General features: G+C 44.8%; 1 protein-coding gene across 1 annotated transcript; it reads right to left on the bottom strand.

Moving 5' to 3' along the window:
* Positions 1 to 3,274: 3,274 nt before the first annotated feature.
* LOC142948521 (BOS complex subunit NOMO1-like) lies at positions 3,275 to 23,004 on the bottom strand. Its single transcript, XM_076090600.1, is given in 48 exon segments — positions 3,275 to 5,013; positions 5,315 to 5,407; positions 5,591 to 5,710; positions 6,416 to 6,517; positions 6,626 to 6,736; positions 7,316 to 7,399; positions 7,557 to 7,698; positions 7,793 to 7,920; positions 8,032 to 8,145; positions 8,300 to 8,426; positions 8,574 to 8,733; positions 8,934 to 9,016; positions 9,654 to 9,875; positions 9,988 to 10,083; positions 10,180 to 10,243; positions 10,428 to 10,515; positions 10,600 to 10,736; positions 11,427 to 11,558; positions 11,679 to 11,820; positions 12,259 to 12,436; positions 12,526 to 12,676; positions 12,825 to 12,930; positions 13,048 to 13,137; positions 13,330 to 13,467; positions 13,588 to 13,740; positions 14,486 to 14,558; positions 14,681 to 14,787; positions 14,871 to 14,971; positions 15,106 to 15,151; positions 15,241 to 15,330; positions 15,931 to 16,126; positions 16,128 to 16,165; positions 17,316 to 17,510; positions 17,651 to 17,729; positions 17,817 to 17,972; positions 18,096 to 18,226; positions 18,311 to 18,494; positions 18,775 to 18,872; positions 19,612 to 19,726; positions 19,866 to 20,011; positions 20,126 to 20,308; positions 20,555 to 20,702; positions 20,786 to 20,931; positions 21,027 to 21,112; positions 21,200 to 21,355; positions 21,520 to 21,668; positions 21,759 to 22,023; positions 22,863 to 23,004. Coding segments are annotated over 48 exon segments (5,997 nt in total). The 5' UTR covers positions 22,879 to 23,004; the 3' UTR covers positions 3,275 to 4,881.
* Positions 23,005 to 23,656: the final 652 nt, after the last annotated feature.

The following is a 23,656-nucleotide window of genomic DNA, read 5'->3' as shown; positions in this document are numbered from 1 at the left end:
ACGATGCATGTAGGCTGCTGTCTGGGAATCCTCCACATGATGGCAGTATTGTAACTTCATTCACTTTTTATTTACTGATGTACTTTTGCCAAAAGATGACGCCACAGCCTCACTTGCAGTACAAGTATGATGAGCTCTGTTCCTCTCCCAAATGTCCAACAGCCCTCCCCGGTTAAGCAAGACAAAGCTGTACGATTTCACCGAGTCTGGGAGCAGGAAGAAGTCCTAATATACAAAAATCTAAGATTAACTGATTTTGTGATACGAGTTATGAAAAATGACTCTTGACTGCTGCTGAATGTCACTGAGAACAACAGACACAGTTCATAATGATAGTCAGTGGAATAGTTGTTAAGCCGAGCATATGGGATATTGATAAATGCTGAAGCGGTGAACACATTAACATAACGGTTGCTAACATCAGCTAACATTAGCCACCTTAGATTACTGGTCGAAGTGCCTGTAAGCAGCAAAACCTGTGAGTGGATTGAACTAATCCAGGGTGCATTTTATTTCTAGTGAATTTAATTTCCTATTTGAAAGGAGAAGAAGTTATCTTGCTTTTATTTGTTTTATTATATTTATTTGTCATTTGGTTGATTCACTCTTCACTGAATGTGGGAGAAACCGGAGCAGCCCGGAGAACAACTCGCACACAGCACACTTCAGTTACAGTTCATAACACCAACCCTGTTTCTACATCTGCAGACATTGGAGATGGCTCTGCCCACAGATGAGAGGAACCTGCAGATGGTGCTATGCTTTTCTGGTGGTTTTATCATCTCTTTCTTTCTCTCTGCAGCAGTGCTCAGGTCCTGCCCCATACATATAACGCACCATATTTCACTTGCAGACAGGGTTTGTTGTGTCGTCTGCAAGTGAAAGATTCTAGATCTCCAGAAGTTGGCGATGTCTTTGCCAACAGATGTGAAGAACTTGCAGATGCAGCAACATGTTTCTGGCGATTTCGACAGCTTCAACTCCGTGTCAACAATAACACGTAGTATGTTGGAGCCGATGATGGGTCTGCCGAGGCAGGCACCTTCCATGACAAGCACAGGGACAGTAACCTCTGTTGCTGGAGCTCCATTGGCGGCTAACTTGAAGGTGACTTGGACCCAGCCGATGATTGGTACACTTTGTCCATTTGCTCCAGTGAGTTGAAGAACCTCAGGGAGATCAGAGAGCTCAGAGAGCTTCAGATTTGGCAATTGTTCATCCTTCCATTTCTCATCCACCATTGTTGCCTGAGCTCCAGTGTCCAATATAGCTCGAGTCATTTTGCCTTGAATGTAACAATCAATTAGAAATGTCTCTCCAAAGAGCTCGGGCCTCTTATTAGCCGCAGTTGTGTTGGACTGTTTTAACTTTGCATCAACAATGACACGCATTAAATTGGTGCCGATGATGACTGGGTTATAGCTGGCATCTTTCATGACGAGCATGTTGACCGTAACCTCTGTGTCTGGAGCTTCATTAGCTAACTGGAAAGTGACGGCGACCATGCCGGTACAGCTCATACTTTGTCCATTAATCGCTGTCATGACTGTTTTACATGGTAATTCATCGATTTGCACATTTGGCAAATTTTCCTCCTTCCATTTCTCATCCACCATTATGAATTCACATCCAGAGTCCCACAAAGCTTCAGTCAGCTTGCCTTGAATGTAACATTCAATTAGATGTGCTCTTTCAGTCATTAGTGGGACCAGGTGAACTTGTCCAGTGGGCTGGGACCCATATTCAGATGGAGGCGCATCGCTGACAATGTGACTCCCACTTATTTCATCCTTTAGCTCGGCCACTGAGCTAAAGACTGTTGCTATAGTTACACCTCCTCTGGGGTTTCTGGTGGTGACTCCGTCTCTGCCGGTTTCATATCTTCTGTCTTTAGTTCTTCCTGGGAGGTGGTCTGACTTGTTCTCTGCCTTTGTGGTCGAGGTGAGCACAACATTTACCTCTTGGTGGTGAATTGTTTTAAACACGTGAGGGGGAGTGACAGGCATCGCAGTGTAACAAAACCCGGAATTTGATCTGTGGCCAATCAGATCACAACCGGGTTTTCAGCTGAAGTGTGACGTGAGGTCACAGAATGCATTTATGGCGCGTTCTATAACATGACGTCACAGCTCATAGGAGCGTCACCCCTTCACGCCCGGGCCACGTGCTGCGTCTCTCATGCCGGTAGTGTCCGGACAGACAGCGTTACTTCTGCACGGCTGCTGTCAGTCCTCCTTTCTACAGACAGACGGCCTTTCAAAATGACCAGAATGTTTCAGTACATTACAAATACCATTTAAGGTTAAGAAGTGTGTTCTCGTTTGTAAATAACATTCCACACGTAAAAACCGGTGCTCGATACATTCATGGAGCCCTACAAGCAAACACGTTTGAAAACGCGCAACCTTTACTTTGAAGGCGAGTTGTCTCCGTTTCCGACTTCCTTTATTCAACTGTCATCATTAACGATGGACAATGCAACAAGCTGACGTTTCGGTGCGCTGAGTTGCATTGCACGTGTTCACGTGTTCGGCAGCATCGGCTATCAAACAATGAACTCACGCGCAGCACAACACATTTGTACAAGTAGACCAATGAGATTAGGTGATGACCCTAAACTGACATTGTACATTGTACAGCGTGAACAATACTGTTTATGTCGTGACGCTCTGAACCATCGAGGCGTGAGGTGAAGCGTTGAGCTTGCGGATCTGTCGTTAACACGGTAACTGTGATGGACTCAGCAGTTTGAGATGTGAGAGCAGTAACGCGACAGGCTGGGAGAGGATTTGTTAATCATCCTTCTAACAAACAGTCCATCTAATCCAGTGGCGGCTGGTCAGTAGAGGGCCCCACAACAAATACAATAAATAATAAACTATACAAATTGTCAATATTTGTGTTTTTGAAATATGGAATCACCCAGTAATATGTGTAAAATATGATATCTGCGGTAAATATGCTCAGTGTTATTTACTGCTTTTTTCATGTTGGAATAAAGGTTAAATATTTAACTGCAAAGTAGTAATCCATGTTTGAATCCTTAATGTTTTTGCATTAAATCATTCTGGGATGTTTGCTGAGATTGAGTGGATGTGGCTCAGCCCTACAGAGAACATGTTCCACCAGCTCCACTGATCTAATCACAACACCCGCTGATCTGCAGAGGTCTGAACCTAGTGCCACTGAGAGGCAGTGGGGCAAAAATACTTTATGTAAAATATTCATACGTTAGTTTACACTGCCACCTAGAGGCCAAACCATGAAACAGTCATTTCCTGTGTTTATTTCCTTCCAGTCAAACTTTATTCATTATCTCAACAAAAAAACAAAACAGATTCTGACCAAATGACAATTACCCCCCACCTCTTCATCCTCCCTCTCCCACCTCTTCATCCTCCCTCTCCCACTCTCACAAACTAATCAACTATCCCGAAATGTGGATTTATTGGAATATTTTTCAACTCAGTGAATAGTCAGTCTCACAACTGAGAGAAGATTAATGAAACAATAATTGGGGTCCAGAGTCTTCACAGTGCATCACACAGCTCAGTGGTAAGACAATGAGTTTATGAAATTACAATTCGGTCTCATCTCTTTAAGTTTAACTCAAGGTCATGACCTTTGTAGATATTCTAATTCATGTTTCCTTCTGTGGACGTCAGTCTTCTTAAATCTAATGTTGCTAACTCGTCACAAACTTCATCTGATAGAATATCTTTCACAAATAAACACGTCTGAAGGATATCCCCCAAAGAAACAAACTAGGTAATCACTCACATCTGATTAGACATGTTAATAAATTAATCAACTATCTGTTATCCCCTACAGCCCCCCCCCCCGCAGCAAAAAACAAAATGTCTCCTCACATAGTATTCAAGCCCAAATCTCCAGCATCCGTTCGACGAACACTTTCCTGAGCTGAAACTGACAGAAAGTCCATCTTGCGTCACACTCAACAGCTAAAGCACCATCAGAAGAGGAGTGCGTTACAGTAACTCGCGGGCGTTTACATGTAAGTAATATAACGTGGTTGACGATGACATAAAGCATTTATTAGCTCAACGGCGTTGGCTGTCTTTCAATCATAGTGAACGTTTACACAATCCCACGTGTGTGGTGGCGTTTAGAAGTCAACTCAGTTTACCATCAAGTCTACTGGGTCAAAGAAAAGTCAAAAATATTTGGAGCTTGTGAAATGAAGTTTAAAAGAAATAATATTTCTAAACATGTTTTAACCAGAAACACAAAACAAATATTTCTGATCATTTCACAAGCTAAAAATCTTAGATTGTTATTTGATTTTACAGTTAATTTAATTAAACTTTACATTTGAACGATCCAATACTGGAAGTTATTATCAGATCTTTCACAAATTCTGATGAAAGTTCTCTTCGTGTATCGTCTGAATCGACCCAAAAGACACACGGTCCTCCACGGTGCCCCACAGTCCTGATCTGTGTTAGAACTGATATCAAAAGCACTCGAGTGCTTTAAAAACACAAACAACAGATTGGAGTTGACCGAGATAAATTACAAAGGTATAAAAATGGCTCATATTCTATCACAAATATTAACAATTTTCTTAAACAAAGAGTTCTGGAGAAAACAACCTGTAAAATGTCAGCAGTCAGTCCAGTGAGTCTGAATGGCTGATGATGAGGTGGTGGTGGTGATGCGCGTCGAGTGGTTCGTGTTGGGCTTCGCTCTCCAAATCACATCTTAGTGCACTAAATAGTTCACGAGCACCCACAATAAGCCACTCCCACCATCGAGAGGTTCATCTAGTGAACTCGAGGAGCCGACCTCACGGCGCTCTGCGAGGCTGCAAGTGAACCATTCAGTGCACCAAGATGTGTTCTGAGCCGAGCGGTTGTGTCCTCATGTACGTCTGGCCTTCGGCCTCTTCGCCTGACGTTTGGCTTCATCCAGAGCAGCGCTGTCCCCGCTGGCCTGGGCCATGCTCCTCACTCCCTGGATACGGTTCACCAGCTGCAACAGGAGGGGGATCACCTGCAGAACAGGGCCGCAAAAGATCATAAACAAACGCTTTTTGGATTAACAGTCTCATACTTGAAATATTAAGAAACTCTCTGAAAGGAATTCTGTGATTTAAGTGAAAAAGTACCGATTATAAAACAGAAAAATCTTTCTTTTTGGTTGTTAATGCAGCGGTGTTTCCTACATTGTAGGCCTTTGTATGATGCAGCCAAACTCCAGTGAGGTTTATTCAAACTAAATACATCAGAAATGTAATGGAGCAAGAAAGGGTCTTTGAACGTATTGCCTGCAGCAGGTGGAGGTGAAGATGTACCTTCTCGTGGTTATACGCTGCTAACAGCAGCAGCAGAGTGAGGGGCAGAGCGATGTAGGAGCCCTGGGCAATATCCTGGTCAGGCACTTTACGCTGTGGGAAAGCACACGCATCAACACACAACCTGAGACGAGACAACGACAACAGAAACATATCTGCACAGTTTACCTCACTGTAGGTTCTTAGCGTTAAAAACTAAATCATATTCTCAAGCAGAAAACACAATCATTGAAGTATTCTGTGGGTTAAACCGTGGGCTAGAAAGAAGCCTCTTACAGTGGGGTTGAAGGTGAGCGTGACGTGCTTGTGGTAGCCATTGGAGGTGAAGGTGACCTGAGGCAGAATGAAGTCATACTGGGAGCGGGACAGCGTGGAGTACAGCATCAGCACATAGCTCTAGAGGAGGAAGAGAAAGGAGACTTCAGATGCATGCTCTGTACATTAAGGAGACTTCAGATGCATGCTCTGTACATTAAGGAGACTTCAGATGCATGCTCTGTACATTAAGGAGACTTCAGATGCATGCTCTGTACATTAAGGAGACTTCAGATGCATGCTCTGTACATTAAGGAGACTTCAGATGCATGCTCTGCACATTAAGGAGACTTCAGATGCATGCTCTGCACATTAAGGAGACTTCAGATGCATGCTCTGTACATTAAGGAGACTTCAGATGCATGCTCTGCACATTAAGGAGACTTCAGATGCATGCTCTGTACATTAAGGAGACTTCAGATGCATGCTCTGTACATTAAGGAGACTTCAGATGCATGCTCTGCACATTAAGGAGACTTCAGATGCATGCTCTGCACATTAAGGAGACTTCAGATGCATGCTCTGCACATTAAGGAGACTTCAGATGAATGCTCTGTACATTAAGGAGACTTCAGATGCATGCTCTGCACATTAAGGAGACTTCAGATGCATGCTCTGTACATTAAGGAGACTTCAGATGCATGCTCTGCACATTAAGGAGACTTCTAACCACCGAATAATGTAGACTAGACAATCTGACTTTTGGTTTTAGGACTGTGAGGAAACGGTTTCAGGAGTTTGGCTTCACAACGTTGTTTTTCAATGAGCAGAAATTGAAGCAGATACCTCTCCGTCTCTGTCCAGAGGAGGGAAGTTGAAGAACAGGGACTGTCCCAGAGAGACGCTGTTGATTGGGTTGTCCATATTGTCACTTTTGTAAAGCTTCACCTGAACAGAGAAAGGAGAGTAAAAAGTAGTAAAACTTCTACATCGTTAATTCTGTACGTCAGTTCCATAAAAAGGACCGAAGTAGATCGTAGGGATAATAAAACCTACCGATAGTGTTGCGAGATGTTCGGGGGACGTGTGGACGTTTCCACTGAGGTCAAACTGATTGATTTGCCTGAAGGCGATGATATTGACCCCTTCAATGTCACTGCTGTCGACCTGAAGGGGAACACAGAGCTTAGTGTACAGATACAACCTGGGGCTCACTCCAACTGTGACCCGTGGATGAAGCTTTGTACAAGTCACTCGCTGTGATAATAACAGAGAATTAAGTGGAATTAAAGGCATTTCCAGCCGTGCCCGAGAGATTAGGAAGCCTGCACTTTTCAGACGAGCTAAAATGATGAACCCAGAGGTTTAACAGTGCAACGGGATTACCGCTGCTTTTGTTCTGCGTACAGAAAGGACCCATGTGATGAGGCTGCTGATAAGTTATAATCACAGGGTTCCCACCGTTATTTTGAAGCTCAACTTTTCAGAGGTGAGAAGTCCTTAAAGTCTACTATTCCATGGCAATTAGTCAAAATCCATCTCCTGATGAAGATCATCTGAATTAATCAGCTTCAGAACAGCTACTAAATGGACCTTGTGGTGAGGTTGTTCTGTTTACCTCGTGACTAAAGATGAAATACTTGCTGCAGTGATGAGAGTTGTAAAATCCTGTCCGAGTATTAAAACAGTCGTATTACAAACGTGCCGTGTGGAACAAGCGAAGCCTTTAGTGTCTTTGCTTCTTACCTCTATAGCGCGGTGCTGTGGTAAGGCCCTCTCGATGTGGTCGTTGCCTTCTGCTCGCAGCTGAATTAGATATTTGCAACTCGGCTGCAAGGAAACAAGACTTTCATTAAGTCATATGAGGTGTGCTGTAAAAAGGCTTAGGAGACACAGTAACAGTGGAGCCTTTCAGATATTAGATATGCTTGCGCTGTACGAGTCTGTGATGCCCCTGAACAGGGGTCTGTTGTCCTCGTGTACTCACCAACAGACCCCTGAGTCTGAAGCGACCCTCCTCATCGGTGACGGTGTCCTCGCTGTAGAGGCTACACTCTCCCTGCCCCAACGCCTCCACGGCTACGTCCCTCTCTGCATCCCCGCTCAGAGACTGCACTGCTCCGTAGCAGCTGAGGAACACAGTGCGAGACCGTGACACCGATCAGAATCACGTGCCGGGGACATTTCATGACCAGTGAAACAAACCAAAGTACATTTGTTTACCTGTAAGCGGTCTTAATGCCAGTTATGTCGATGCTGAGGTTTTGACCTTCCTCCACTGTGATCATCTGAGACACCGGCTCAAAGCGAAACTCCTTCATCATGGGTTTAAAGTAATACTGACCGGGACTCTGAGGAGAGAAAAACAGTGATTTTATCAACTGGAGAGCAGAAATATACATACATTAGCTAGAGCATCGCTGCACCACAGAAAGCAAATGAATGAATTGTTGGATCCGTACCAGGTTATTAAAAGTGAGCAGGCCGGTGTCCTGAGTCCACAGATTGGAGCGAAACTGTCCTCCACTCAGAGACAAGAGGACACCTGATAGGGGAAGACCATCCTCCGATTTAATCTAAAGCACAGAGGGAAAGAGGGGGGGGGGGGGGGGGGTACAGGTTATAGATCTCAATCATGGCACGAGTGTCAGCTAAATGAGTGCAGATGTGAAAGTGGCTGCTGAATACTGGGATTAATATGTACGGGAGTCAGTTTTGGTCACATTGTACCTTGAAGGTGACACCAGCCAGAGCGAACGCCTTGAAATCTCCCTGGGTTCCCTCCACAGGACTGAGGACGAAGCCTTCTTTACTGGCACTGATGTTGTACTGCCGGTCGCTGTGGAGCGGACCCACACTGAGGGACAGAGAGGAGCAGACAGGAGGCTTATTGTATACTGTGTGTCATGTGATCACAATACAAACCTAAATGATACACATGTTGTAATAACATAATAGTACAGTAAATATTACACAGATTGCACAAAGACTGTGGTTCTCATACCTGTATGCTCCCATCTCATTCGTGGCCACAGTAATGAGTGGAGCAGCAGCTCCTCTCTCAGTGATGGAGATCTCGACACCCTGTAGCTCTGGTGTCACCTTGCCCTCCAGGAAGAGACCTGCGCGACCTGCGATGTCCACCAGCCGACCCGGACACGACTCTGTCGAGACAGTGTACTTACTTTTTAGGTCATAGAGGTAAGAGGTTATTTATCTGTTCTTTCTCCACGCATACAGTTTGAAGCTGGGGCAACGCATGCACGCACTTTTCTCAAGAATACAAGACTTAGGAAGCAGCTTTAACAAGGAACACAAATAGACAGAAGGTTTGTTAGAATACAGTGTGTGTGTGAGAACTTACCTCCAGTGATCGTGGCCTCTACCTCAGGAGGGTAGAAGAGCAGTTCCTTGGATGAGGGCGTCACTGTGATCTTCTCTCCAGCCCTGTACAGTCATACAGTCGATATTACCTCACTCATCACATGGGTTCAAGACTAAGCAAGACTCACAGACACGACAGCATTATTACTAATAATAAGGTTGCAAAGTGATAGGAGTTCTGTTTAAATCCTTCCTGACTACGAGTGGCAGTAAACAAAGTGGATATGACTCCATGCTCTCCACTCAGGCCGAGATCTTATCCACCCGTCGCGTGTGGTGGTTCGCCCACAGCTTGCATCTGGACATCCTGGCCTTGACTGTTAGTTTGTTCAGCAGGAGCTCACTCCACAGTTGGTATTAAGCTGCTGTGAACACTGCTTGTGGTTCTGATCGTTTCGTGAGGTCAGCCTCTGGATCTGCTCAGAGAAGCTCTGGTTCCGTTGGTGTGAGGCTCCAACTGCCCCACCCACCACTGCGGCATTTAGCCCAGGGCCTCAGCCCACAGTGTTGGATAGCTGACGAGATACTGTGGCCCAGATGGCTCCAATTGGAAACTCCCTCTGTTTTCCCTCTCGCCCAATGAGAAACGGTGCAGCCAGAGAGTAAAGGGAGAGAGTTGGATGACGCAAAAGCTGCTGCACTTCATGCCTTCGGGTTGACCAAAGAGTACAAACTGGAAAAAAAGCAGTACAGTACTGACCTGGCCCAGTAGGAGAACTCATAGTGGAAGGGGCCGGTCAGCTCGTCAGCCTTCTCTTGGATCGGGGGGCTATCGTCTCTGGCACCTCCGTCCTCTTCAGCAGCGCGGCGCTCTCGTTCCTGACGGCGCAGCTGAATCTCTTGCAGCTGCTGCTCCTGCCTCTGCTCCTCCAGGCTCCGCAGGGGACCCAGCACCAGCGCCGGCTCACTCTCAATCGATGATCTGACCGAGGGGAGGGAGGGGGAAAAACATATGAGCTGGACATGCGCAGAAGGATGACCAGCAGCTAATATTAGCACACAGGCTCTCCGGCGTAACCGCGTTGAGTCATTACTTGATAGTAACTGTGACGTCTAGGATCTTGTCGGTGGTGATGAGCCCGGTCATGTGATGCCGCACTGCGGTGAGGGTCAGGATGCTGGGCGCCGAGCTGTTGGACACAGGTTAACATTAGACACTTGGTGGAGCTGCATGGGAGAGCATCTTTTAAAGCATGAATAAATGGAAGCAGCATCTCAAGACTTACGTATCGTAGGTGTAGAAGTCCTGCTCAAACTGGTGGCAAGAGCGAGGGGTGACTTTGTAAACACCTGGACAAGCAGTTTGTAGTTGATTAATGACTTTGCTGCAGTTCTACAGGTAAGACCTTTTGGCTCAACACACTGTGCTGTAACTATGCACAAGGGGACACTTGGTCCACTGATATTTGAATGTTCTTCATATGCTAATTCATGCTATGTTTAGCTGATGAGAGGTCAGGTGAATGAACCTCACCAGGCTTGGAGAGGCAGAAGCGGTTGACTCCCTTAGAGAGGTTGTACACGCCGACGTTCTCAGGTTTGCTGCCATCTTGGAAGAACTCCTGTGCAGTAAAAACACATTCAGTTAGAGTCTGAAGAACAACTGTAACAACTAACACAACACACACCGGGTACTGATGACTCACCAACGTAATGGCGTGGGAGAGGGAGCAGCGCAGGATGTAGCCAATCTGTCTGAACTCCACCCCCAAAACATCAGAGTCCAGAACCTCCACTTCCATAGACTTGTGCTTCCAGCACCACTCCTCATGAGGAATACTCACTGACGGGTCAAGAGACAACAACTAATAATCAACCAACAGACTAACAGTCACAGAACAGATGTGAGTGTCTGTTGAAACGGATTAAAACCCTCTGAAGCCGTGATCACTTCAGGTCGAGGCTCATCTTATAATTATCATTATGACATCATCAAAGTAAACTTCTTTCACTACTTGGGCCCGGCAACAATACAAGCTGAGTAAACATACCTGAAAAGATGCTGTGTGTGCAGATAGCTAGCAGGCACAGCAAACACATTGTGTGTATTGAACAGCGGGTGAGATGGATGCGGCACCAGAAGGTACAGAACCTGATTGAATAATGTGAGCTTCCTGAAAGCTGGTGCTAAATATCAATTATGACCGGAAGCTGGTAATTACTAATTTATTTCCCCACAATCTTTAGAGAGTAATTGGATTTCTGAATAGAAATATGAATAGGATGGAGGAAAACAGCTCATAAACAGTGGTCAGTTTGATTTCTCTCAGTCAAAACTTGCATGCTGACTTTGCATTTGTGCTCTCCTCAAATGTTGATTTACACAACTGCAACTACTCACAACCACCAGTTTATAATTTCTTATTAACCCTGAATAAAAACAGGTTGTTGCGAGGAATAAAATAATTAATATCACAATTGTTATTACTGCTCTTATTACAGATGTTTTGTGTTATTGCTGGCGAGTCCTGACCTTTGTATTTTCCTGGTAAAACATCGTCGAAGGAGAAGCCGATGATGTCACTGCTGCCAGTCAGAGCCACCGTCCTCCTCTCTCCCTGCCGACTCACTGGCTGCAGGGTCACCGACAGGTCGTCACAGGAGGCTGGAGGTCAGTCAGAGCACACGAGCTCAGTGGAAAGGTGTCGTAGTTTTACGGGGTTGAAGCCACACTTCTGACAAAGACTGTATTCTAAAAACAAATGTAAATGGAACAGGTCCTCACCTAAACAGTGGACATTCCCAGAGACAGAAGCCATGAATTGGGTGAAAAGTAGGTCTGTGAGGGGCTGGTCCACGAGGGAGACCTCCAGGGCCTGAGGCTGCAGAGCAAGGCCCGCCTTCACCTCCGGCTCAGGGAGCGATACCTGAACACGGTGGAATATAACCAAAGTTACCTTGTAGAGATCAAAGCTTTTAATCTACTATGTAAGCACTGAAATCAATCATATCTCTAGTGTAGTAATAATATAATAATATTGACTTATTCTGGATCGTTTCTGAATATCTGTAAAAGATTTGGACTGCTGCGCTTCCCTTAGTTTTTGATAAAGATTATTATCTTATATATGTTTTATATACTGTAAATAGACAAATATTGGCAATCTGAAAACCAAGAGTTGAAGGGATGCTTCTTGTTCATTTAATTATTAACTCAAACTGTGGGTTAATCAAATGTCAGTTTTGAAATATTTTAGTAAAATGAGTGAATTTGAATTTGAGACGGACAACCTGAAAGCTTTATGTCTCAGCTCCCGGCTGTGGCCGGTGCAGAGGCATACTAAACTAGATGCTGCCAGTCTTACATGGACACTGTAGTCTCCAGGTTTGGCCTGGAAGCAGAAGGCCCCCTGTGGGTCGGAGTCGACGGTCTTGCTGGAGGCCTTGTCTTGGCCCTGGTGTGTCAGAGTGACCTTGTAGCGGCCCTGCTGCTTCATGCCCTCCGGCAAGCGGCTGATGGAGATCTGGCCACACACACTGAACCTGGTGTCGGACCAACAGAAGCGTTTAGATCAAGCTAACTAGCAATGTGGTTATACAAAGCTGAGAGAATGTATTCAGGCCAGACGTACCCAGCTGTGATGATCTCAGGAAGTTGGGGTGTGTTGGGGGCGATCTTCACTGTGATTGGCTCAAACAGCATGAGCTTCTTGCTGACGCGGATGGTGTATGTACCAGCCGTCATGTTCTCCAACCGGAAAGAACCGTCTTCCTTGCTGACGACTGTGAGGACAGAACAGCAGAGTAAGCTGTAGTGTTAAAACGTGTACACGTATGAACCAATGAATGCACAAATGAGCATTTCCACAAAATATTTAAGATATTTTTGTTGCTTTTCAAACTAAAGCATGGAGTCTTCTAGCACGGCTACCTCTCATCTGATTGTTGAGGGACACCGTGGCATCGGGGACGCCTTCCCCACCGACACTGTTGAGAACTCGGCCGGTCACGGAGAAGCCCATGACACGGAAGATGGGCTGCGTGAAAAGCAAACGAAACGGCGTCACATGACAAAAAGTGGATAAAATGTAGTCGCAGTCACAAGATAATGACAAACACTAAAACTAGTATTGAGATATAATTGTATTCTTTACCTCCAGCTTCAAGCTGTTGTGTTCCACCTTGAAATTCATCCGAGAAGGAGCGACATCAAACGTGATCCTTTCTCCCCGGTAGAAGGGCACCTTAAGGGAAGGAGGTCACAGGAGCAGAAATCATCTATTTACAAGAGATGTTCAAGTTAAAATATCATGAAGTCTAATTGCGGCTGCCATTGGTGTCGCCAAATCAACCAGGAGTGAAATCTTAACGACTACAGCTTTAAGTGAAATTAGAAATGGCGACGACCCTTCCCCTGCTCTTCACAGAGAGCTTACCACGGTGTACTCGCCGCTGGCCAGTGAGGGGAAGACGAAGGTCCCATCTTCCCTGGATAGAGCGCTGCACAGGTAGACCAGGGAGCTGTCCCCAGAATCTGCCCCCTCCACTGGAGATGTGTTACAGCCCCCAACATCCTGGACACACATAAAATAAACATGGAGCAGTAACTTAGTTTTGTGGTTATAATTCATCCAAAATCATCCATTTTGACTCCTCGCAGTTTCTAAAGATATGAAATAATAATGTTGGTTCACCTCTTTCTTGACTGTGGCCGAGTACAGCAGGAAGGTGACCTCTTTCATGGGCTCTCCGTCACTGCGGACCTCTCCCGAGGCATCGTAGCCTCCAACCACCAGATGGTCGACAGCCGGGGCGTTGGCGTTGGACACGAGCACTGAGGTGGTGCTCTGTAGGAAGACGGAAAAGGTCACCGTGGAAGTTACAGCGAGGATGGGATCATTCGTTATAAACCTGCTGATCTATTCCAACTCTGTCCCAAACGTCTCCACTCAGCAGTGTGTTGTTGTAGTGCGAGTTGTCACCTCTAGGACAATCACAGCCTCATGAAACATTACCACCACAAACTAAAGACCTTTGTCATTCAGAGGATGCATGACTTGGTTTCTTACTGCGGTATTCTGGAGGGATTTATCATCCTTTTGATCAACTCACAAGTGATAAAAAAAAAAAAGAAAAGTGTTCAATTTTGCACCAGATCTCTGTAATAAACGGTTTTACTCCAAAAATTGCTGCAACATCTTCTGAGACATAAGTGAGCATGAGAATGGCATCATATGGTTCCACCATAATGTCCTATTTATTTTAATTTATGACAAGAACGACTTGACAAACTGCTGAGCTGATTTATACTACTGTGTGGCATAAACTGTTGACGTGAAATCTCCCCCAAAATATCCCCAGTGTTCCCCCTAAAAAAAGATAATTAATGTTGGGTTCACAGGAAGGTTTGCTAGCTCATCACTCCACAGACTTTCTATCTCCAGTGAATGACAAAGCAAACCGAAAGACCGCCACCTGAACTCAAACCTTCCTTAAAAAAGGCTTTGGCGACATCACGTGATACATTCATGTTTCTATACAGTCTGTGCGTGTTGAGAAGGTCTAATGACAAACTGAAGTGAAGGTACCGACCTGCTCCAGAGTCCAGGAGGGATGAGCAGCTGTGATGTCATAATGTCCAGGGAGTACTTTTAAAAAGGTGTACCTGTTTTAGGAAGACCAAAAAAAGGAAAGCCATTGAAATAGCGAACAATTTAAGAGACACATGTTTACTGCAGAGTAACTCGTGTGAAGCCTTAACAAAAAGAACAGGTGAGAGCCACTTACTTTCCTCCAGGCTGTGTGACGACACTCTGAAGTCTCTCCTCGGTTCCCGCTCGGGTCAGTCTGACTTCCACACCAGCCGGACCCAGGAGATGGCCTTTACTCAGAACCTGAAGGTGTGCAGAGAAGCTTTTAGGGTGTTCAGGACAACATGTGTCCATTAATGAGGCACGAAATCCTTCAGACTTCTCACCGTTCCTGAGACTGAAAAGCCAGTGAAAACAAAGTTGATGTCTTCTTCTTTTGTGCAGATGTCACTCACTCCATCCACATGGAGGTCAACACTGGTTGGCTCTGGTGAGAGTTAAGACCCAGATGAAGCAAGAACATAAATAATGCAAACATCCTTGAAGCATTTTCGTGGACAACAGCTGGGCTTAAACGAGATTTGGTCAATTTTGAGGATGTGGGTGTTTATATAATCTTACCAAAGCTCCACCCAAGAGGCGGCTCGATCTTCAGAACAAAGTCTCCCTGTGTGAAAGAGACACGTCTGTAGATTACAATCCTCACCAGTGGAACAAAAAGAAAGTTAGAAGTTCTCAACGGAGTGAATCTCATACCTTGTCATAGAGAGGGATCATGAAGTAGCCATTGATTGGCGCACAATCCGTTTGATATTTCAAGGAACCTTGTTTGGTGTACAGTTTGATCTGATCACGAAAGAAGACAGACCATGATCATTAAATCATTCTATTACCTAAACCTTATCTGCTATAACAGGGGTACGGTCTCTGTCGCTTTAATGCGACGCTGATTGGCTAATTGGTTGAGTAATTAGTATCAGCTGTCATTCACAAACGGATCAGTCTATCTGGGATTTAGTTAATGTCACCAATTAGGCAAATGGCTAATCCGATGGAGCCTGTGAATGAGCAAGGATTAGGACTGTTAGCTAGTTAGCAACTAACGTATTCCTGCTCAACAGACGGGTTTAAGGTTTAACACAAATAACGTATAACAGTAATGTAATATATGCCAACATAATGGGGGTTTCAGTAAACCGTGACCGCGTAGAGAAAACGTCCGCAGTAGCAAACTAGCAGATAGCTACATTGACGTAAAAACAACGTCACAGACATTGTCTCAATGTTGTGTTTGCTAGAGGAAAGAGAAAGCAGCCGTTGAGATAACGTGAACCGCCGTCGTGGTCATTTCATTCAAACTGCCAGTCAAGCAAATCTCCGCCTAACCTTTAGCTTACTACGATGAACCAGCTAGCTGTTAGCTAGCAGCTAGCGAGCCACTCTCACCTCGATCAGGGAGTAGTTGATCTCAACGTCGGATTTCACAAACCCCCCGCATGCCACCACTATGTCATCGGAGGACACGGTGAAGAACTGGGTATAGGTGATGCAGCATAACAGCCAAAGGGCTCCCACGTCTGCCCGGATCGTAATTCTCAACATCTCTTTTTTTTTTTTTTTAGCTGACTGATCTCTCGATGAGCAACAGCACGCTGCCTCCGGTTCCGTACCAGCTGAGCTGCTGTCATTGTGAGAGCAAAGCGCCGGGAGCAGCGCCCTCTGCTGGCTCGGAGGTAGTACAGCAGCGAGACCGTTATGACCGTTATATGAGGTAAAAAGAGGAAATAAAAAGATTGAAGATTGTTTTGACAAATTTCAGCATTTATTTTCCAGTCACCGCAGTTATACAAAACGCGTAATAAAGTAGAGCAGCATTTATTACCCAAATCTGACCAAAATAGTATTTTTACACACACGTTATATATGTGAGTAACAAAAATGGTCAGTTTTCCACCCTTTCCCAACTTAAATGTGGATTTACATGTTCAGTGATCCACACTTTTCAAGGATTGTTGCAAAAGTCAGAACATTTAATTTGATATAGAACAGTGTTTATCAGAGGTATTGGGAGTGAAATGAAATTGTAATCCATCCACTTGAATACAAGGATACCTAGAGGTATCCGCCGAGTTGGATTATTCTTTTTTTCTATCAATGGTATCCAAGTAACTTATACTAAATCACTGGAAATCCCCCATAACACTGGAAAATAGGGAAGAAAAGAATTGTGTGTGTGTGTGTGTGTGTGTGTGTGTCGTTACGATTCTTCGTTTTGTTTGGTAGGTGAGGGAAGTGTATATGATGTAGACTTTATACACAGTCACAGTGATGGTTAAATGGTGACATGATTACAGATTAGTATTTTGAAATACATTTGTTCTTTGCATTATTATACACCCACAGTGTTTCTGATAGTGACAAATGGTAAAAACACACAAGACGCAGCATGAACACACTGCAATGTCAACACAAAAGTTATAAAAGAAAGAAAACACTAGTGTTAATACATTTAAAGTGCATACAATTCAGAATGATTCATCAAACTCCAGTGGTTATAGTGATGCAAGTCCTTCTCAGAAGGAAAAGATGCACGCCACAGCAAAAAAACACCAGAAAACATCTGAGTTTAAAAATACTTGAACATTGTGGCCTCCTAATAGTTTCATGATAGTCAGACTGTCAACAAAAGAACACGGAAAAGACACAACAAATTAATGTAAGCCGGTCTGTAGCAGCTCACATCATTTAAGGTATTACTTTGGTTTTAAAATCCGGTCCGTCTGTCCAGTCTCTGCTTTGTTGGTGTGTAATATCAGGCTCCTGCCTCACACGTGTGTGGAGGAGTCAGGCTGCGAGTGTGCCAGAAACACACCTTCATTGAAATTGTTGGAGAAGCTGGTGTGATAGCTGGGGCTGCTCCTGCTGCTGCTTCTGCGGGGCTGGGATTTGGACACCGGGGATTTGATGGCCGAGAGCCTCTGGGCCTGGCACAGCTTTTGGATCAAGAAGCGCTTGTCACGGCCGTCCTGGGAAAACAAAAAAAAACACAGAAAGTAGATCCCAATTTATTTTTGTAAAAACTCAAATGCTGATCAAGCCGGGTCGATGTATGATTAAGAAAAGAGAAATAATAGAAAAAAGGTGAAATAAACTTAACTAGACCTACCATAGCTAGCTGCTCCCTCAGCTGGTTGATAACTCTCTTGTGAGCTCCAGCTAGTGCGATCACATAAAACATGGCCAAGCTGCACGGGGAAATGACAAAAATTACAACGAAGGAGAGAAAAGACCACTCGTTATCAACCGTTAAAATGCTGGAATACCGGACGTACCACGTGACAACGAAGAAGGACACAGCGAAGGCCTCTGACGAGAGAGCGAAGAGGAGCGTTTTGATTCCGTGAGGCAGCTCAGCTACTGTCGTTGGCAGCGCCTCCCACGACGTGTTGTAGTTAACAAACGGTCCACAGGCCCAGGAAGAGTTTATTCTGTGCACATGTAGACAGCAGCAATGAGCGACGCTTCACTTATTCTGACGGTGAAGTTCAGAAGACGCGGCCCAATGAAGTGAAGATAAAACACAACATGGTTGCGGACGGTGCATTACTCACTGCGCCACACTAAAGGTGACGGGCAGACAGGCCAGAGCCAGGCCGATCAGCAGCACGGCCAGGAAGAAGAAGTTGGAGCTGGAAGCTCGGAACGGACGTGTGGCCGGACGGCAGTTTGTTATCAACGAGACCTAAAACAAAGAGCAGAGAAGAACATCACAAACTCTGATTTTGATCTGTGTAAAAACAACAAACAGTTTGATTTATAGACCTACCTTTTTGATATAGAAGATAAAGAAGTATTTAATGGTGCAGATGGCCGGCAGAATCGGGCAGTAGAAGGTGCCGATCCAGCAGATGGTCTGACCGTAGACGATCTCCAGCACATTCTGAGGAATAGCAAACTCCTGCTGGCCCCACCACTTAGCCAGGCCGCAGTCGCAGTAATTCACTATCAGCCTGAGGAGTGGGGAGCAACACAAGGACACGGCCACACATGACGGAAGAACACCGGGGGAGAAAGACCAGAGGAAAGGCAAGACGATGACGTCGACAGACAGAATACTTTTATAAAAGTAACATGTCTCTACCTCTTGAGATGCATTAAGAACAGGAACCAGACCACAACTAAAGAAATGCAACAATGTAAAAACGTTTCCCTCGGTTCGGTCCAAATGAACTACAGGTGTGAAAGAAGCACCTTAAGAGTCAGTCGAGATGATTAAAGATGAGAACTTACTTTCTGGGAAACTCCACAAAGATGGTGACTGCGACGATGATGATGAAGTCAAAGATGGTGAGTTTGTACATCTCCTGGCCCACACGGGTCTCCCAACACTGTGGACGGCGAGGAAACAGGAAAATAAGAAGTGCTTTGAATACATCACCAGAGCGTTGTGGGGAGGTCGACCCAGACCAGCATCAGCTCCACTGTTCATATTGGAGTGACAAAGGACTGAACAGATGTGGTGCTCACTCACTAACGAAGGGACCAGATCCCGATTCAGGTCATTTAATATTGATTATAGATAAATATAGATAATACAGCTGCACAGTACACACTTCCAAACACATTTAAGTTATTAAAATCAATCGGATGTTTACGATTGATAACTGAATAGCTCATGCTTTACACTGAGACAGGCAGTGTGTACTTTCGTCGTCTGTACACTTTTCGTGCGGATAACAATAAGTTGTTCTTACCGGCTCCGCCCGTGGTGAACACCAGGCACGTTACATGACAACAAAACGCAAGATACTGTAATACTGAGCTGACATTGAATGAGTGCACATAAACGAGTTACATAACCTGAATACATAGTGTCATTTTGATGTTGTTTATGGAGTGTGTTGTTTCTCTCCTGCTCTTACACACACAGGAGGTCAGCAGAGCGGGGGAGAGTTGATGACGACTGCACTAGGTAAAATAAAACGTATGTGACAGCCGATGTAAAATAAAGGATGGGATCGGGCTCAGTAATGCTCAATAACGGGTTCCGATCGATTGTAAAATGTCTTTATCGGCCCCAATACGGGACGTCCCTGTTGTGTATTGCAATGCAGGAAAGTGACTTACAGAGTAGAGCTTGTGGTTATAGCCACAGATGCAGGGGTCCTCTTCACATTTAGTGATCTGAGACCAGAGAGAGAAGAGCAAAACCCCAATACTGGTCAACCGCATGAAGACACACCTGGGGACAAAGAGGACAAAACAGACGTGTATTAGTTCCTCTTTGTTTGCATCTTTTAATGGCAAACACGCCGCGTGTCTCCTCGTGCCATCAGGTACAGCTTCAGCAGTGAGAAAAGGGATGCGTGAGTCAGCCGTACCTCATCAACGTGAAGCGGATCTCGAACGCAGGAGAGTAGTCCTCATAGTTGATGATGACGGAGAAGAGGAGGGGGGTGATGAAGTTGGCCAAGGTCATGACAATTGAGGGTAGGTACTCGTAGATGAGATCCACGATGAAATTCTCCTGCAATCAAACAAAATGTGGTTCCAAGACTCTGTGACGAGCAGTTACTCGGAGAGAAGGGTAATAACGAAAGGCCGAAGTGGAGGTCAAAGGACAGCAGCAACATGTCACTACCTTTATCTTATCCATCTGCACTTTCTGGGAGAAGATGGTGGCTTCATAAATGCTGTAGAAGCAACTCGCCAGCACGGCGATGACAAAAAGGTTGAGAATGAGGCGGAGTAGGTAAATCCGACATCTCTCCTTACGGGTGCGATCTGCTATTTTCTGTTTGATCCTCTCCTCCTCCAAATCCGTCTGGGGACAGAAGATTGTGCAGTTTTAGAACGAGGCAGACAGACGAAGATTAAACATTTGCAACAAACAACTAAAGAGAAAAAAAATTGGTCTAAATGCCTGAGAAGAGCTCGAAATCTTATACTTCTTCTTCACTACATTTAGCTTTATTATTTTCCTTCACTATGCTGCTGTTTAGGTTTACGTTGTACTCGGATCGGAGCACGTCCCACAAAACATCTCGCTGAATAGAAATGAGCCGCTGACCCTGAGCTCGTAGAGCAAGCTGCTTCTCTTCAGCCGCACTGCGTTCTCGTTGGTGATGCAGAAGTCCCAGCCAGCGAAGATCTTGTTGCAGAAGCTCTGGAAGCGATCCTCATCCTGAATCAGGTTACGTTTGAAGCCCGTGGCAGACCTTGAAGAACAGTAATTCGAAGTGTGTTAACATTTCCAGAAACTTCCAGTTCATTCCTAATGAGTTTTGTCTTTTTGTTTTACCTTTTAACTATCCAGACGAGGCTGAGGAACAGGTAGGCTATCGTGACCAGCAGGTAGGCCAGCGGCAAATTGTAAGTGGCCTTTGAGAAGTGTATTTTGTCCACTTTGTAGTAGCCGTAGAAAAGATAGGTCTGTTCCAGAAAGCCCTGCAGGTTAAGCACAGAAGGGGAGTGAAGAAACCAAATGCAAACTTGTTTTTCGTTCGTCCAGAACCCATTCAACTCTAAGTGAAACGACTTACTCCCCCAGACAGCAGATCTGTGATGTGCTCATGAAAGATGACCAGACCTCTCCGGGTGCTGCTTGGATAAACACTGCACACACTTCCTGCAGTGAAAAATAACGAAACAAGCTTAAGACTACGCGATGCCTAGTTTACGCTCAAAGTTGAAACAAGCGAGCGTCCTCTCTCACCGTCATTCTGGCTGTAGGTGATGTTTCCTGAATCGCTCGGGGCGATGATGATGGGTAACATGACGAAGCTGAACATGAGCACAAAGATGATCAAGTTGAGCATGACCAGGAAGCGCAGGAAGGAGAAGTAGGACAGGATTCCTGTGCCGAACATCCCTATTGAGCGTAAAGGAGAACGGAGGGAGAAATTAACTTCTGGGACAACAACATCACAATTGGTGCACAGAAGTGTGTTTACTCATGTGTGCCATCCTGAGTAGAAATCAATGAATGCCTCTGAGGCTCAGGACAGTCCATCTCATTGTCTTTTTATCTCTCACCCTCTATCATGTGGATGTCTCCCCTCCAGAGCTTCAGGGAGCTCAGCCATTCATGGACATCATCCCTCAGCCTCCTCAGACACCTGCGGGTGCTGAGCTTCAACTGTCCAAAACTGCTGAGCTCGCGATTCTCCTCCAAGCGCTGTGTTCTAACAGTCAAAACACATTGTTTGTTGAGATACGATACTTTTTAAACATAGGTCTATTTAACATCTCTTTTGCGGTAGTGGGTCTCGTACTCGTCTCTGCGTTTCTCGGCCATGGTCTTGGGTAGCTCCCTTACGGGTCTCTGAGCCATCTGACTCTTCTGCTTCTCCTCATTTCTGCCGACAGTGCTCGCGCCCCATTTCCCGCTGCTGGAGGAGCCGAGTCGCGCCCCCCTGGTGCTGTTTCTTCGTTTGGGGCAAGCGGCTGACGACTTCCTGCGGTACAGCAGGGACTGGTAGCTGGGGAGCTGGTCCAACAGTGGGTTACTGGCTCTCCCACTGTGATCAGTGTAGAAGACTAGAACACATAAATATAGATGATTAGATATTATCATATTTGATAATGTGGTGCTCAAGGCTACTGTCTGATAACAGCTCTCCAACAGTTATGATGCGATTAAAACTGACACATTTTGAAAGGTGATAATCTTTCACCGCTTCTGAAGGAAATTATAGTCGTAGTGACAAGATGGTGATAATGTTCCAAGACAGAGAAAACAACAACAACAACAACACAGCTGCCAACATCTGTGTACAATTCACTCATCATTCATGTGTTACAATGACTTCCCATAATTGAGACGGACATGTTGGGAGGTAGTGTTATGACTCTATATTTAATTATAAACTGTGTGTTAATATCTTGAGCGGGCCTGAATATGTCTGAGTTGTCAGATATCAGTGTTATTATGGATGCTGGGCACAATGACTGTAAGAAGCAGACGCGTCACAATGTTTAAAATGACAAGAGGGTTGTGTTTATGTTTTATTAAGCACTAGTGTGCTGGTCATCATCACATTCCAGAGAGTAGTGCAACATTAAGACAAACAGTGACCGTGTTGTCTCTGTGTTCACCCAGCTCCAGTTAAAAGCTAACCAAGAAGCAGAGTCAGCAAGTTAAAATGCAAACAGCGGGTTTTATCACCGCAAACCGAACGACTCCTTCAACTGTGACTCTTTCTCAAACTATTCACTATCAGGTGCCAGCCTGTTGTTATCGGCTCTTACTCTCAACTTTGAAGCTAACTAGCATCATTAGCTGGTTAGCTAATGCTGCGGTTAGTTTGAACTAACCGAGCTAACTTATTGATAAGGACGTTAGCTGCAAACACAAGTCACTATAACTTCAACTTTACCTGAGTCGACCTCCATTGTTCCCTTTACTGGAAAAGAATATTTTAAAAAAGCTATTTAATGAATTGTATTAGTTAACAATTGACCTAGAAGTGATTGTTTCCACTGTGAGTGGACTCTCCGCTGTCAGGAAGACAACACCGCCTCTCCCCTGGTGTCCCACAGACCACTTCCTGAATGCGGATCATGTGGATCAGGAGCCGCTCACACCTCAAACCCTCTGCCTTATACCTTTATGCTTGCATTTTACTGTACCCTTTTCGTATGTTTCTTATTTTCTTCCGTCTTATTTGACTGGTTTAAAAATCTACAGTCTATTTTAAATAATTAATATGTTTATTACTCCTTTTTTAAACCCCCCTCTACATGTATAAAGTTGTCTTAGATTGTCAAAAAGAGAAATTGAACCTCTTAGAGTCTAAAATAGTCTAAAATTATTAAAGGGTTATACTCATCGTTTTAGTTTTGCTCTTACAAAAAAATCTGGGCTCTTGCAAAAGAAAGAAGATTGTTTAAAACCAGGTTAATTAAAACAGATGCGGCACAGTTTGCGTTTTGTTTGCTAAATGGGTCAAAACACTACATCTCCCATAATGCAACTCAATACTATTTATATATATATCTACTGTATTTATTGCCATGTCTATCTTAACAACTTCAATAACTGAGCACCACCATAGGTAAACCAACAGCAGATACAACATCCCACCTTAAGTCCTGGATACCAATTAACTTTCAACCTTAGGGGTTTAATTATTTTGTCACAATACAAAGTGTCCACATGTGATTTACGTGG

The sequence above is a fragment of the Anarhichas minor genome, unplaced genomic scaffold, assembly GCF_050575085.1.
Source record: "Anarhichas minor isolate MPS153535 unplaced genomic scaffold, ASM5057508v1 ptg000012l, whole genome shotgun sequence".
NCBI lineage: Eukaryota > Metazoa > Chordata > Actinopteri > Perciformes > Anarhichadidae > Anarhichas > Anarhichas minor.
Note: the sequence above shows the minus strand (reverse complement) of the source record. Positions and strands in the feature narration are given on the sequence as shown.